This window comes from Triturus cristatus, chromosome 1_2, assembly GCF_964204655.1.
Source record: "Triturus cristatus chromosome 1_2, aTriCri1.1, whole genome shotgun sequence".
NCBI classification, from domain to species: Eukaryota; Metazoa; Chordata; class Amphibia; order Caudata; family Salamandridae; genus Triturus; species Triturus cristatus.
This window is the reverse complement of record NC_140580.1, coordinates 385,953,557-385,969,691: the sequence shown is the minus strand read 5'-3', so window position 1 is coordinate 385,969,691 and position 16,135 is coordinate 385,953,557. Positions and strand designations below refer to the sequence as shown.

At 45.4% G+C, this 16,135-nt stretch overlaps 1 protein-coding gene across 1 annotated transcript in view; it reads right to left on the bottom strand.

The window, feature by feature from the left end:
- The window catches only part of KIF20B (kinesin family member 20B), a 556,993-nt gene that overhangs the window by 156,119 nt on the left and 384,739 nt on the right, over window positions 1-16,135 (bottom strand). The window contains exon 22 of the mRNA XM_085621389.1: window positions 15,841-15,963. Within this exon, the coding sequence (XP_085477515.1) occupies window positions 15,841-15,963 (123 nt within the window). The remainder of the gene's footprint in view (window positions 1-15,840; window positions 15,964-16,135) is intronic.

Sequence of the window (16,135 nt, the reverse complement as noted above, 5' to 3'; positions counted from 1 at the left end):
TAAGAAAAGTCTTGGCAGATCAGTACACCTAAAGTCTCATTTTTTGGTTATTTTGTGCATAATGTGTTTTTCATACTAACTATATTGTTGGATTGAGGGACCAACAAATTGAGAAGTATATTTGAAATAACTTTCTCCAGGAACATTTTTTCTGTAGACTTTAGAAAGTAGGCATTTTGCATGCAGCCTGGGTCACATGACTGACTGCAGTTGGCCTTGTGTATTCCTCAGAAACAGCGAGAGAAAGGAGGACTAGGTGTTGGCAATGCTGTTCCCAACCTCACTCATATTTCAAAAGGAATGCTTCCAACACATTCACAAAGACCTTGACACCAGCCTTTTGTCACCTTAGACCTCCTGGAACATGGGCACGGGAAGGAATAACATTTCGAGAATCAGATGGTGAGAGCCCAGACATTTCTCTCACTTAAAAGGTTGGACTCTCAGACCAAATCCTCAGTTCACTCCTGGACCTATGGAGGACACTCACAAGGACCGCCTTGTATTTTAGAGGACTGACCTGCTGCTTAAGGCCTGTGTTGTACCCTCAGAGGACTGCCATGCTGCTTGAGGACTCTTGCTGCTTGAACCCAAGACTACCAGAGTGGCCTCCTGTTCTGAGGTACAGGGACACAATCAGGCCCGGTTCTAGAGGGTGGGCCAGGCCTACCCAAGGAATACCCTGGCCCGCCCAATGGCATTCAGAACTGAAAAGCAAGTATTTTCCACCTTAATGTTTTTCAGGGGTTTGCAGCCTTGTGGACTCTCCCTTATCGTTGTTTTTAATGAATAACACTAATGATATTGGGTACTTTCAGGCTTAGGGAGAGGTGTGAAGTCACCGGAGTTTAGTAGCTGCTATATTGCACAAATGACCTGCACTGATATCCTGAAAACTGAATTATGATTCTAGGCATATTGCATCATATTTTGAAATCGCAATGCTTTGCAAAGTAAAAAGCTGCCAAAGATTTTTTTTAACATAAAAAGCTGCAAAGGGACCCTGTACGTCGGCAGAAACATTTGTGTTACTGCACTTGACCGGGAGCACTATGCAGTCGTAAAGTTCCTCTTCTTAAAGTTCAGACAAGCAGCATTCCTCCCCTTACCCAAGGTCAGAAGCACACCAGAGAAAGCGAAGTATGTAGCACTTTGGGTGCTGATTATTCTGTTAAAAATTACAAAAGCAGACAGATGTCAAAACTTCAAATATCAGATCGATTAAATACTTCGTTATTTTTTGGCTAGTACCCATTCATCTTCATGGCCCACCCAAGCTTCATTATGGCCCTCCCAAAGAACAAATCCTAGAGCCGGGCCTGGACACAACCTTCAACAACCTTTATCGAGCACCTGGACGCTGCCTGAAGTGAGTCCTGACTCAAAGTGATGCCCCATTAGTCCTGGCCCCTTGGAAGTGGTACGAAAGGTTCAGAAAAAGCTGAAAATTGAAACAGGGGACTTACAAAACTTTCCACCCAAAAGTGGCCTGAGAACCAACAGGAAAACTGGACCTGCTCGCCGATCCACCTAAGCTGCATTGCGGGTTGGCCAAACATTGCTGTAGCTCTCGCTATGTTCTCTGCAGCAGCAAATCTTGTTCATCGGCTCCTCTCTAAAGGGTTATCCAGCCATCCCACAAGAGATTTTAGACTTCCAAGAAAGTGACAATGTCCGAACACAGAAATCGTCACCGTGACCTAGCCCAGCAGCTCCCGGATGATGACGCATCCTTCTCAGACACCGGCTGCTGCCCTACCAAACTTTACCTTCTCAGCAACTTTTTCTTCAAATTTCTCCTAAGTCTGAACATAAATTGGGACTAGGCTCAAACCACTTCGGGTTTCCGAACCGCGCTCCATTGCAGTCGGCCATAACTTTCGACTTTGCCCCAGCCTCACGTGACTGGATGCCCGCGGTCGATGCTTTGATCTTTTAAGCACTATTTTTCACTAAAATGTTTACCATTTAATATCTCCTGCTCTACTGATTGTAGTTTATTTTAGTGTCAAATTATTTATAAATTTGTACACTGCTTTGCTAATTTGGTGTGGGATTTTTCCTGTGTTGGATTTTCACTTTATTACTGTTTGTGTGTTAAATAAATATCATAATTGCCTCCATGTTAAGCCTGACTGCTTTTGTGGCAAGTAGGCGAGGTTAACTTAGTGACTTCTGTGGGTGTACGTTCATGGAGCGCCTTGTGCACATTTCAGCTCAGCTTGACTATTTGATTCGCTTCGATGGGCAGCCATATAAAAAAACAACAACAAAGAAACTAGATCTGGGGGGGGGTGGGAAGTGGCACATTAAAACTAGCCAAGAGGTAAAAATCAATGGATTTCGAGTTGTACTATTTTGCTGTCGAACTGTGCCTGTATAGTGAGGAAACTGAGCAGATCAGGCGATGCTTTTGTAACTCAATCTCGCTAAACTGTAGCGGTTTCTTTTGCTTTTGAAAGAAATGCAAATAAAGGTTGTTCGTGCTGCCTCGTGGTATCGTGTGACCCTCTGCAGGTGGTCCATCTTGCTCTCGCTGAATACTTCTGAATGTGTGGTGTTCACTGTAGTAGAGTCGCTGTGCCGCACAATATTTGAAACTAAAAGACTAGCAAAGCATGATGCTGTCACCGACAGAAGCTTTCTAATAATGTTAGCAATATTTAATGCAACAGTGCGACTCTCAGGCCGTGAATGAAAAAACATACAATACAACACCCAACTTTAAAAAATGTTATTTGACCCAACCTTAAAAAGGGGATAAATCTGTGTGTGCCCTAGATCTTTATCCGAAATACATTCATCTTGATTAAATATAGGGGGGGGGGGGGGGGGTAGTTTACTCTAGTGAAAACAAAATGAAAGGCAAAAAACGCTTCAGAACCCACGGAGATAAGGAAGCAAAATTCCAGTCTACCAGGACAACGCGAGAACTTCTCAGACCACAGATGCACTGCGTTCTAACATACTCGTGGGAGAGCTTTTAAATGAAAGCTAAAGAAAATAAAGGCATGGGTGGATAATAACCATTTCTGAACACACTCCGGATGACCACAGACGTTTGAATGCACAATGCATCCTGGGCCCGTCATAGACAGCAGTCAAGTAATAATTAGAAACCAGCACCTCTGCTCTGTGCCTATACGTTTCAAAGCAATCTTTGACATTGGATTTATTTTTTTTTCCAATAGGTAAATCTGTAAACTTTAGGCTCAGGCACACCCTTGTTTAAGATTAGGACCCCACTATGATCCCACTTTATGAAAATCCCTTTCCCAGGTACTGAAGCAATTTATTGCTGGCTCAGATTCCTTCGAAACTAAGAACACGCCCTTAATATCCTTCGTACAAATACATGTACAGCACTTAACAGAGCTAAGTGCGATATTCTACTGAAGCTCTGGCGGCCTAAAAACAACTGGCTGAACGGCTGCAGCGAATCTTGTGGTTGTCCCCAGGGTGAGGAGGGCTCCTGCTGGAGGCCGCTCCTTCCGGGTGTTGGCTTCTAGACTCTGGAATTCCCTTCCTATTTCCATCCGCAGCATAAAGCTTTATTTGCCCTTCCGTAAAGCTATTAAAACAAACGTTTCTTTTCCCTCTGCTACAAGCTGTTCAGTTGTTACCAGCTGCGCTAATCTGGTTTCAGCGCCGGGCGATTTATAAATCAGCTTAACAGAACATAACATAACAAATGGATAAAGTCAACTCATACCAACAACTTGAAATGCACATTACACCTTCTATAGAAGGGACCATAGGGAACTCCCTCCCCCTCTACCTGCGACAAACCGAAGACCTGCTGACCTTCAGGAGACAACTCAAGACCTGGCTCTTCGACCAATAGCAGCAGCCCCCCCCCCCCCCCCCCCCAGCGCCTTGAAACCCTCACGGGTATGTAGTGTGCTTTACAAATTGATTGATTGATTGAATGTGCAGTTTTGAAACTATAATACAAGCCAGGTCCTTATGAAACTGAATAGTTTGTGTGAACTTTTTTGTCCGCTAATTGGGACCATGTTTGCAATTGTTCTGTCTATATAAAGGATTATATTACAACTGAGTGTTGTCGCCCTAGTCTTCTATGTCTGATTTATCTTCTCGAAATACTGCCACTGACTGTTGATCTTAATTGGTTTCTTTATATGTAGTCCTACGAAATTGGCAATCGTAACTATTGGTTATAATTTCCTGGGACCGCTCGCACCGGTCACATCGGGAAACGGCCAATACAACGCGGCCAAGCCATTACGCTTTTACGCCTTTATGTGATTGCGCCGTGTTACGCCCACCACCAGTAGTTTTTCTATTCGTTAGTCAGCATTGCGCACTACCCTGAAATACTGTTGATGCGCTCAACTGCAGTGTGCGTGGTTTACCGATTGCGCTCTTTTACGCATGGTTTAACAGCATTACCTATTACCTGGTTACTGGGTCGCAAAAGTTCACATTTAGGTGTGGTTTGCAGTTGCACCTGGTGATAAAACAATACCTCTTTTGTAACTAATCTGAATTTTGTAATCTTGATGGCTAATTGCCATTGGGTTTTTTCCTTACTAAAATGTCGACTTATTGGCCACCGATTGCAGACGAACAGATATACAACTGTGATTTATTGATACCTTTGGGATTAATTGTTTTACGTGCATACATATGCACTTGTTCACTGTGTCCTTAACTAATTTTTAGCGTTTGGCAGCAGATAATGTTGTAGCTATCTGTAGCCACCTGCTAATGTCTATCAGCTAAATGGTGCACTGACGGGTATTTTTTTACACATTGTGCTATTAGCAAAACTCTCTCTTTCTCATGGGATAACATTATGTCTACAATTTAATGCATGGTCTAATAGCGCCACAACGTGGCCCACTCGCAGTAATGCAAGTATATATTAATCAAAAGGAAAACTAGGAGCGTTGTTGCATTTGCTGTATTTTGCCACCATAATAGGCGATTGCCTTCTGATTTCCTGGCCCTTGTGTTTATTCATAAGTAAGCACGGATTCTTTTGCTTAAAAATCGAAGGTAAATTGAATTTTTGTCTTGTGCAGACCTCATTCCATCTCTGGAAAATCTGCTATCATTTAAATATTTGAAAGTAAAACATAGAAATAAGCATTAGCCCTTAGTTCTGGTAGCACACCATCTGCTAGGATTTCAAAACACGGTATGATACTCACAAAATCAAACATTTACACCTGCCTTTTTCTCCTACAATGTAAACAAATAAAACGGTTTCACTAAAACCAGAGTATGGCTGATATATGGATACTTTTTCTGCCGAGCTCAAGATGTCCGGCCCATCATCGGTTCAGAGAATATGTTCTAAACCTAATCTTGAAGAAATCTGCTCATCCATTATCAGTAAACTGCCATGCTGTTTCAAAGAAAAATCTACAAAGGCATACAAAATAAAACTCTCTGAATAACAAGCTAAAGTCAATGTAAGTTTTATCAGAGAATAGAAAAATTACAGGATTTACATGAAGGTACACGAGGAACTAGAATCCCTTTGGTTGGGACAGACAATATGTTTATGACTTGGTCAGATAAAAAAAAAAAAAAAAAAAAAAGAGAAAGGCGTCCTTAGCCAGTGTCGTGTTTTTAAAGTAACAGGTGTGTTGGCTAGGAGTTACGGGTTCGATCTCAGCAAAACCCTTTCACCCAAAACTCTTTTCTTTAATTTACAAGTAGTTAGGACATGCCTTTATGAAATGTTAATGATACAAGTAAAATACCTGCACTGTACCATGTGCCCCCATCCTGAGGACCCTTCTCCTATCGCCATATAAGCAGGAGGCTTGTTCTTCAGCTTGCTGCCCCCGGTTGCATTCTACTCGTTGAGGTTTTTATCTGATCCTCGACTTCTTGTTCGGTTTAGTCAGTTTCCAGCCAATGTAGTCTGCCCAGTTGTCATTTAATAAATGGCATTCAAATGAACTTGTACCAAACTCCTTCGAATATCACCAACCTCTAATACACTATATAAAGCGCATTATAATTGGTTGTGGGGGTTCGCGTAATCTTAAACTGACAAGCAATAACCAGGCCTCACTATAACCCACCAACAATTTCTGCATGGGGGCCAGAACAGAAGTGCACCTTTAACTAATGTATGAATTGCATGTTATAATTATTCATATATTTACCAATTACATAAGTTTATGGTTTTGCCTATTCAACTCACATTATGGACGGAGAAAAGCATCTCCGAATTAATTCCTAGCATTCTTAATGTCCAGTTAGTAGGACCAGACAAGCTCATAGGAAAGGAGTAATGCTTAATGTTGCATAGGTGTCACATCAAGGAAGAAACTAGGATGCCCTTCCTAAAAGCTGAGCAACTATGTCCTTCCTTTCTAAATGTATTTTTCTCGTTAATTGGCATTTACGGTTCTCACACACAATATGAGGAAACTGGGCTTTATGCCAGATGAGAAGCTATAATATCATAATCAAGCCTGGGCTGTTGCACACTGCCTGCCTACCATACTATGAAAGATGCACTGGCGATTCAAAAACCTGCATTTCTTTGCCCCTTTTGTTTATTTACTTGACAGAACATTACATGCAAGCAACACATCTTAGCTATCACTATGCAACAAAATCTCCCAAACAAATGCACACAACGTGACCTCTCAATCAGTACACAGATCTTACCCAACAAAGACTTCCAAAGGCCAAAACCAGCTACCATCTGACACTAAACAGAAAATTTCATTTATCTGTACACTCAGTTTGATTTACCTAAGGAGTATACACTGAACAGACCCAGACACCCCCACTCACACAGAACTCCAGCAGCCATACTGCCAGTAAAACACTTACCTTAATACCACTCTCAATACCATACCAACATAAATCTTGAGTAAAGTTAGCATAAACCTAACACCTTCTCAGACCACATTGCATCAGCGGTACAAACCAGCCCTTGCAATATATGACAAAGCATTTGCAATGCGATAGGGCTCGCATTAAAGAGAGTTTGAGCAATTGGCATGTAAATGACAATGCCTTTTATTTATGTGTTGTTTTTAAAACCGATAAATAAACACTTATTAACAATGCCAATAGCTTAAACTCTCGCAATTGCGAGACCTACTGCATTGCAAATGCGTGCTATAAAAATAAAAAAGCATTAGGAGAAATGTGCCCTGCCTGCAGCAGCAGGCAGGAGAAAGCGATTTAATAAAATAGTGCTCGGAGGCTGTAATTAAAGCCTACAGAGTAACACACTTAAAAGGGGGTGTTGCGATGGGAGGTTATAAAATGAGTCAAGGCAGTACTAAGGAGGGACTACTAAGCCTTTAGACGAATGAACAGACACAGTGGACAATGACAAGCCAATAAATAATGTGGGCGAAGCTTCAAGTCCCTACCTCAAAACAGCATGCCTCGAAGAGCAGCGGATGCGCTGCCCAAGCTAGACCTAAAACACAGCCTTCACAGGCTAGCTAATGAAGAACAAGCCATCCAACAAAACTGAAAAATTGTTAAATTCGTTGGCATCTGCCTTCAGACACACAATCCAATAAAGGGCGGTATCCAGGTCAACTTAACCGTAATTGATTCAACCAATATAAACGGTCAACAATCTAGACAATACAATCTCACCTAGCCAAACTCAAGAAACAGACTAATGGGATTTTTAGGACCTTCTTAAAATGCTCCCAGATTATAAAAGCGCTACAATACCATACACATAGTATGCATGTACTTCATACATGCTGTTAACAGGTCTTATTTTGTGATGGCTATTTTATATACAAAACCTTACTCCTTTTGCCATTTATGGGTGTGACTGCCACACATATTTACGCACAATAAATGCTCTCCAACTCACATATTTTCCTGAATTTACAAGAGGTTTCATGCTTAAAGAAACAGCCTTTAAATTCAACAAGAGATTTGACAGGAGAGTCACATGAGCTAAAAGCGGTTATATTTCTTCATCCGTTCAGAAAACCACATAGCCACATAAGTAGACAAATTACCAGTCACATCTCTAGTGGTGGTCCGGTTAAAAGGTGGCTCCTCTTTGTCGGTTTTAGCATTTAAGCCTTATATAGCAGAGGTTCAAAAGTCTGTCTTGCATACGCTCAAACTCTTCGCAGAAGAATAGACACCTTCAACACCTATGTAAAACCAGTGACTTTCTCTTCCTCCTCTTAGGATGGGGCAGGCATCATTATTACAACTATTCAACAACATCGAACTGTGCAGCATAGCAGCCTGAGCGAACCATCAATGCACCCTGCTTATCTTCCCATTCCAGATCTCTGAAAGAATATGCAGGACAGCGTACATAAAACAAATTTATTAATAACCACAAAAAAAAAAAAACCCTTTCTCATAAATCATCACTGTGCCTCGAACATCTACCTAATCTCAAACATGGGAGGGGTGAGTGTGAGTATTCACTGAAAAAAACATAGGTTTCAGGCACGTTATGGTTAGAAATTAGCATTTAAAGAAACTTAGAAATTCACCGAAAAGCCTTCGGTTGGAGGAGCCAAGATGGCGACCGGAGCAGACGCTTGAGCGCCCGGCTCCGTCGGCCCTTGGCCTCGGACTATCATCCTGACTCCTATCCTCGCCGATTTTCGAGGTGCAACGTGTGCGACGACGCGCTGACCGCGCCGCCGCTTTCCCGGAGTCTTAGCCCGCCCGGACGCCGGAGTTCTTGGTGCTTTTGTTCTCCGCACTGGACCCCTGCTCTATTGTGGCCTTGGCCGGCCCCCTGGAAGCCCCGCAGTTACCGGACCCGCTAGCGTAAACCTGAGCCCCGAGGTCCCGGTCCCACCTCACACCACGGACTGTCGCCGGATGAGCCGGGGGAGGGACGCCCGGACACCTCCTGCACCCCGCACCTGATGGACTGGAGCTATAGGGTAAACCCCGGTGCGGCGGGTCTCCTGCCCCGTTCTGTGGACCGCGCTGTGGGAGGCTGCAGACCCCCTTCTTCTATTGCCTAGTCGGCTGCAAAGAGAACCCGAGGGAAGGGCAGCGACTGTTGGCCTTTCCCTGTTGCGGCGCAGACCTGAGGGGAATTGCCTCCTTGCTACGACCCCCCCCCCTGGCCACTGTACCGTTCTGCGGTAAAACATGGCGTTGATTGCCTGCTCGTGGCTGGGGGATGCTACTCCGGTCTCGCCCGCTGCCCGCTTCGCCCTCCCTCTACCAGACACCAGCTCCACAGTGCCGTCCCGGATTGCTACCGATGTGGGGACGCAGCCTCCGCTGACATGCGGCTCCGTTCTGGCTGCCCTGCGGGACTTTCGTCTACAAATGTGTCTTGGCTTGCAAGCGCTGAGTGAGCGGTTTGACTCTATACTGTCGGCTGCGGGTCGTGAGCACCCCGTTTGTCATCAACAAGGCGTGGGTCTGCCAGTGCTTTTGTCCTCTTGCGGGGACGCAATGGCTGTTTATGATCGTACTACACTGGTGCCTGCATCTAGCTTTACCGGCACCCAGGATCAATCGCTCTCCAGCTCAATTGCGGATACTTTGTCTCCCCGTTCATTGCTGCCTGCTTCGTTGTTACCTGCCTCACCGTGCCCGCAAGAGTATCCAGCAGAGCGACACCGGACGTCCTCGAGGAACCGTTCATGGTGGCCTACTGCTTCTTTTCTGTGGAACTCCTGTACTTTACATGCCAGGTCTGGACTTTATGTGGTGCACAAGGGGACCTCAATAGATGGTCGGCGGCCATTTTGTGACTCTACTTCACCATCTTCTCCCAAGCGGCCATATTGTCTTTGTCTGCACGGGGTGCGGGGCCTTCATGTAGGGGCTGGTGTAATCTTAAGCCCGCGATCGGGCCAGGGCTGAACTGATTTATATCGCCATGGTTTCACGGATGGGCTGGACTGGGACTGGAACTGTTTGCATATGTTGTGCGCACTCGTCGCGGTTAGTCCGCCTTCATTTAAATTGTGGTGACACGTTATCTTCACACGACCGCTTTTGGCGTAGTGGGTTCTCAGTGTGTGGAGGCCATAGCTGGCCGATGGTTTCGGGCGCTCTGGGGTAACGTAGGCTCCTCCCCACTTACCTCTCTGTTCTCTTATTTTTCTTTACTCTATTCCTACTTTCTCTCTTGTCTGTATTTCGGGTTCATTGGGCGACAGGCACTATGCTGGGGGGGGGGCAGGCCGTAGCCTCCGCATTGGTGTAGGGTGGGGGGGTAATTCACTGTTTCTACTTAGTTCTATGGGCCTTTTTCTTTTATGTTTCTGCGCTATACTTGTTTCGATTCGGGGTCCGGGTGTGGGGTGGATTGAGTGGGGGCGGCTCTGGAGGGGTGCATATTTACTCATGTGACTATCCTGTTATATAACTGCATCGCCTCACTGCCTGAGATCTTCCTTCCATGACCGTTTTAATGATGCTGCTGCTCTCCCGTGTGGTGAAGCTATCTTGCGGACTCGAATCTCCTTGGTTCTTAGTCTTTACTGATTTTTTCCCTGATAAAATTATTTTGAAAACCTTAAAATTAACCTTCACTTCTCCTTCCCCTGGTGTCAAGGATCTCTCCAGTGTATACCTCATGACTCGTTGCTAATCTTGACCGTGGATGCGCAGGGGATGTAATGTTTGTACCAGTGCTTAACCGTACCGTGGCCGGCCTGACGGTTGTAGGCCCGTATTTGCTCTTTTCATATGCACAAATAAAGGTTTAAAAAAAAAAAAAAAAAAAAGCCTTCGGTTTTAGGGAAAGTAATAGTTGGACATTTCACTTGTATAAAACCAGAGAAATTCCCCCGTTATAGTTAGTTCAGCTAAGTAACTCCCGCACCCGCAATGCACTGCTGATGACTTCACATATTACATCACTCATGACATGGTCAGTGATATCACTGATGACATCTGAAATGACATCACTGATGACATCTTCCAGTGACTGTTTCTGTAAAGTTTAAATATGTTTAATTTATATAGTGAAAGGCGTATTGCAGAATGAGTGGATGTATAAGTGTCTGAATGGATGATTTAGTAGGTGCGTTACTGACTAAGTGAGTGATTAAACTTATCTTACTGAATGAATGGGTTAGTGGCTAAACTGTGTGAATGTCTGTATCTGTCTGTCTGTTGGTGTGTAAGCGGCTGCATGGGTTTGCGAATAGCTGCATGAGTGTCCATATGGGTTATTGATTGGTTGTCTGAGTATCTGTATGGGTGCGTGAGTGTTCGTGTGGGTGGGGTGTGTGTGACTGTGCATAGATGTGTGAGTGGGTAATTCACTGGGTGCATGGTTTCAAGAGTGCATCTGTGATGGACTGTATGGGTAGGCGAGTGTGTGTAAGTGAGTAAATGTATATCTCAGTGGTACATGTGCGAGTAACGACATGTGAAAAGCAGTATATATGTGTGTTGGAGTACATAAATGGCTATAAGTGAGTGATTGTGAGGGTAGCTGTATGGATGAGTGTGTGCTTGTATCAGTGATTGTATAAGAGCGTAAGAATGTGCTAGTATTTGTATGAGTAATTGAGATGGTGTGTGTATAACTGTATAGGTGAGTAAATAGGAGTGTGCTTAATTTTTTACATCACTGACTAGGTGTGTGAGTACCTCTATGGATGAGTGGCGGTGTGTGTGTCTATATAGGTGTACGAGTGCATATGATAGTCTGTACTGAGTGACCGTAAGTATGAGTGACTGTACGGGTGAGTGAGTGGATGTGTGTGTGTGTGTACACCTGAGAATCAGTGAGTGGGTATCTGGTTATTCGTCTTGGAGTGTCTATGGTTTTGAGAATGGCAGTCTGTAATTTAGAGTGGGTGTATCAAAGGTTATATTAGGGTGTGAGAAGATGCATCAATTTATCACATGGATGATGTCATGAGTGATGTCATTTGAGATGTCATCAGTGATGTCACTGACCAGGTCATGAGTGATGTAATATGTGACGTCATCAGCAGAACATTGCCTGGGCGCGAGTTATAGTTAGCTGAACTAACTATAACAGGGGAATTTCTCTGGTTTTGTACGAGTGAAATGTCCAACTAACTATAACTTTCCCTAAAACCTATGGTTTTTTCAGTGAATTTCAAAGGTTTTTTAAATGCTAGTTTCTAACTATGCCTCCAGAGGTAGGACATGTTAAGAAAGAAGAAAAACGCACAGAAAGAAGCAAAAGAAGTCCACAATGAAGAAGAAAAGTGCAGGAAGAAGCAAGACATGTGCAGAAAGAACTAAACAGAGCAGAAAGAGGCCTTGTTGCAAAATCATCCTGTGACCACAACTTTTTCAGACGGGTACTGGTGGTAACTGACTGACTAACCAGGCCTAGAACCAGTGCTATGCTAAAAGACACTTAGAATATAGTGAAAACACCTACATACACTAGGGAACACTATGCTTTGGGGTACCCCTGTGATTAGCATGACCTCCTCTGTAAGGCCCTAGCACATAATAGGTCAGGGGGACTGAAACTACCTCTAAGTCAGAGGTGCAGAAATATGCTACTTTAACTAGTAGTCGCGTTTGCAGAGTGGTGGAGAAAGGGTGCTGGGCATCCAACCAACGCTCAGGAATTCCGCTGCGTCGGACTTACAGGAGGTACCAGCAGGGATTCTTGGCCCCCAAACTCCCTCAGGACTAAATTGGACTTCATCCCCCATTCCGTAGTCTACCACGAGGCACATTTGCAGAGTGGTAGAGGAAGGGGGCCATGGCCTCCGAAGAAGTCTTAGCAATCCCACTGTGTGGGACTTACTGGAGGTAACAAAAGGGGTAGTTGGCCCCCCAAGGACATTCCTGGGGGCCAACTTCCCAAACTATTACCTCCAGTCAGTCCCACACAGCAGCATTGGTAAGTACTCGTACCAGGCCACGCTCACTTTGCCCACCCACCACTCTACAAACGCACTCCCTGGCACGCTCTTGGATGGGGAATGAAGATCCCTTTACTGCCGGGGGTCCTTTAGGGGCCAACTAGCCTAACCTTTACCTCCAGTAAGCCCCACGCAGTGGGATTGGTGAGAGGTAGACAAAGGCCATGCCCCCTTTCTAAACCACTCTGCAAACACGCCCCCTGGTGCGTTGTAAGTTGGGGGATTAAGTCCCCTTGAATCCTGAGGGTCCCTGGGGTCCAACTAGCCCACTAGATACCTCCAGTAAGCACTACAGAGCTGCATTGCAGAGAGGTGTAAAAAGGGGCATGGTCTGGACCACCTCTCTGCAACGCAGGCCTGTGGCGCTTACTGGAGGCACCTGGTGGGCTAGTTGGCCCCCAGGGGTCCTCAGGATTCAAGGGGAATTAATTCCCTAACTTAAAACGCGCCACAGGGTGCGTTTGCACACATGTCACCTCAGGCCCCGTCCCCTCCCTTAGCCACTGTGCAAACGCGCCCCGTGGCGCGTTTTAAGTTGGGGGATTAAGTCCCCTTGAATCCAGAGGGTCCCTGGGGTCCAACTAGCCCACCAGATACCCCCAGGAAGCGCCACAGAGCTGCCCTGCAGAGAGGTGTAAAAAGGGGCGTTGCCTGAACCACCTCTCTGCAACGCAGCCCTGTGGCGCTTACTGGAGGTACCTGGTGGGCTAGTTGGCCCCCAGGGATCCCCAGTATTGAAGGGGAATTAATTCCCCATTGTAACCACAGGGCGCGTTTGCATTGTGTTGCTGGCAGTGTTTTGCATTTTTTTTTTTTTTTTTTTAGAAGGGGGGCTGTGTGGCCCCCCTTCTTTTTACTTTTTTTGGGCCCTGGGGACCCCATCCCCCAGGGCCTTACCCCATTTAAAAAAAAAAAAAAAAAGAATTGAGCGGGAAGGGGGCCGCGTGGGCCCTCCCTCCCATGGCCAATTCCAGCCCTGAGGACCCCATCCCCCAGGACAGGGCCACAAAAATATATATTTTTTTTTATGGAGGGGGCTTCGTGGCCCCCCTCCTGAGGCCTCGATTGGCCCCGGTGACCCCAACCCCCGGGGCCGGCCTTTATTTTTTTTCATCATTTTTTTTTTATTTTTGGGGAGGGGTGCCATGTGGCTCCCTCCCGGGCCACTTCAAGCCCCGGGGACCCCATCCCCTGGGGCTGGCCCTCTCCGGTGGGGACCATGGGGGGAGCCCTAATGCCCCCATGGCACTGCTTTTCCACATGGGGAGCTGCGGACATGCAGCTCCCCATGTGGAAAAGCAATTGTGCTTTGCTTCATTGAAGCGCGAGCAGGATTCCCTGCTCTCGCTTCAACGAAGTAAAGCAGTTTGCAATGACAGGGCAGGAGCCGCGCAGCTCCCATCCTGTCATTGCTAACAGCAGTGTCCCGGGGGTGGACACCCAGGGGCACTGCAGGAGTCGGCCCTGGGGGGTGCCGGTCCCCAGGGCCATCATGGGCTCCAGAAGGGGGCCGTGCGGCCCCCCTCCCTTCAATTGCAAAGACCCGGGGAGGTGGTCCTCGGGGGTCCGTAACGGACCCCCATATTAGCATTTTAGTGCCCCGGGCAGGTGGCGGTCCCTGGGGCGTGTGGGGGTCTCGAGCCCCCCACACACAGGTATAATGTTTTTAACATAATGCCCCGGGAGATGGCGGTCCCCAGGGCTGCGGGGGGGCCATGTGCCCCCTGCAAATAATGAATGAAAGCCTCGGTGGGTGGCGGTCCCCGGGTCGCGCGCATTTACAAATAGCCCCGGGGGGGTGGCGATCCCTGGGGCTGCGTGCCCCCCGCAACTAATTAACCAAGCCCCGGGGAGGTGGCGGTTACCGGGGCAGTGTTGAGGGATTGGGGCCCCCCCACACTTTTTCCACTGCCCCAGGGACTGGGCCCACCCAGAGGCTTCAATCCAACGCGCTTCGTTTTATTTTTCCCCTCGGCCCAATTCACGCACCCTGTGCGAATTCGGCCGATTTAAAAATAAAAAAAATTAAAATGCTTTTTTTGGCCCCTGGGGATTCTTGTGGGACCCCCCCCCCCCCCACGGGTGGCACAATTGGCACTGCAGGCCCACTAGTATCATAAAATTTACAGGCCATGGGTACAAGTAGTGCCACTTTACTAGGGACTTAAAAGTAACTTAAATAGGCCAATTGGGTGTAAATCCAATTCTACCATGATTTAAGGGGAGAGAACAAGCACGTTCACGCTGGTTAACTAGGGAAGAACTACACCAAGGATGCCAGGTCTAACATAGCTCAAGTAAAAAGTGTCAGTATCCATCAGCTCATTCACTCTTACACAACATACTACTAAGATCTTTATCTGGACTCAACTCATTTTACCTTCAAAATAATCAAGACAACCATCTAGCAAACCACGCAGTGAATGAGTGTCTACTAATCAAACAACTGTACAAAAAGAATCATCCGAAATCCCAGAACAGACTTAAAAAAATGCTATAGAATGTTGATCAAAATCCTCCCTGACTAATAAGATTTTTGTTCTTGGAAATAGGGACCGTCATATTATGAAAGCTGCTGGTTTATCATGTTTGATTAAATGCATCATTCAATGGCATTACATTTTACAGTAGTATCATAAATGGGCTTACGTAAGCGATGCAATACATTTCTATTGATGAATTTTGATTTACAAATTCCCACAGGGACGTTAAAGAAACGAAGAATTATGCATTTATACTGTGCTCCACACTTTTTAAAAAAACATACGAAACTTAAGTTTAAGGATACCACTGGGAAAAAAAAAACCTTACAAACAAATAACATACAAGTCATGTAAAACTTCAACATACATTCTAAACAATAAAGCGGAAAAAATGTCAACTGTGTGCAGAAACAGGGAATGAGGGTTTGAAATCTAACAAATGCCTCCTTGGAAGTGTCGCACATTTTGTGAAGCAGAAAATTAGTACTGGGATTAATTAAAACACTAATTAAAATCAATACCTTTTTAAGTAGCTGGATTGTTCTTTGCTTCATATCTGAATCCAAAGACATCTGGTTTTTAACTTTTTCAAACTCATTTATTTTGTTGGACATCATTTTCTTTTCTTCACGCATTGTGGATACCTGAAGGGGAAAAACAGACGTTTACAGAAGAAAATACAATTTGCTTTTCAATGGGCACATTTTGAATTCATCAGGTTCATTAACCTTGCAAGGAAGAGAAAGACACTTGGGAGTTTAATTAAGTCTTTGATAGTTTTATAAATGGAATTTTAAAAACCACAGTAAACACTGG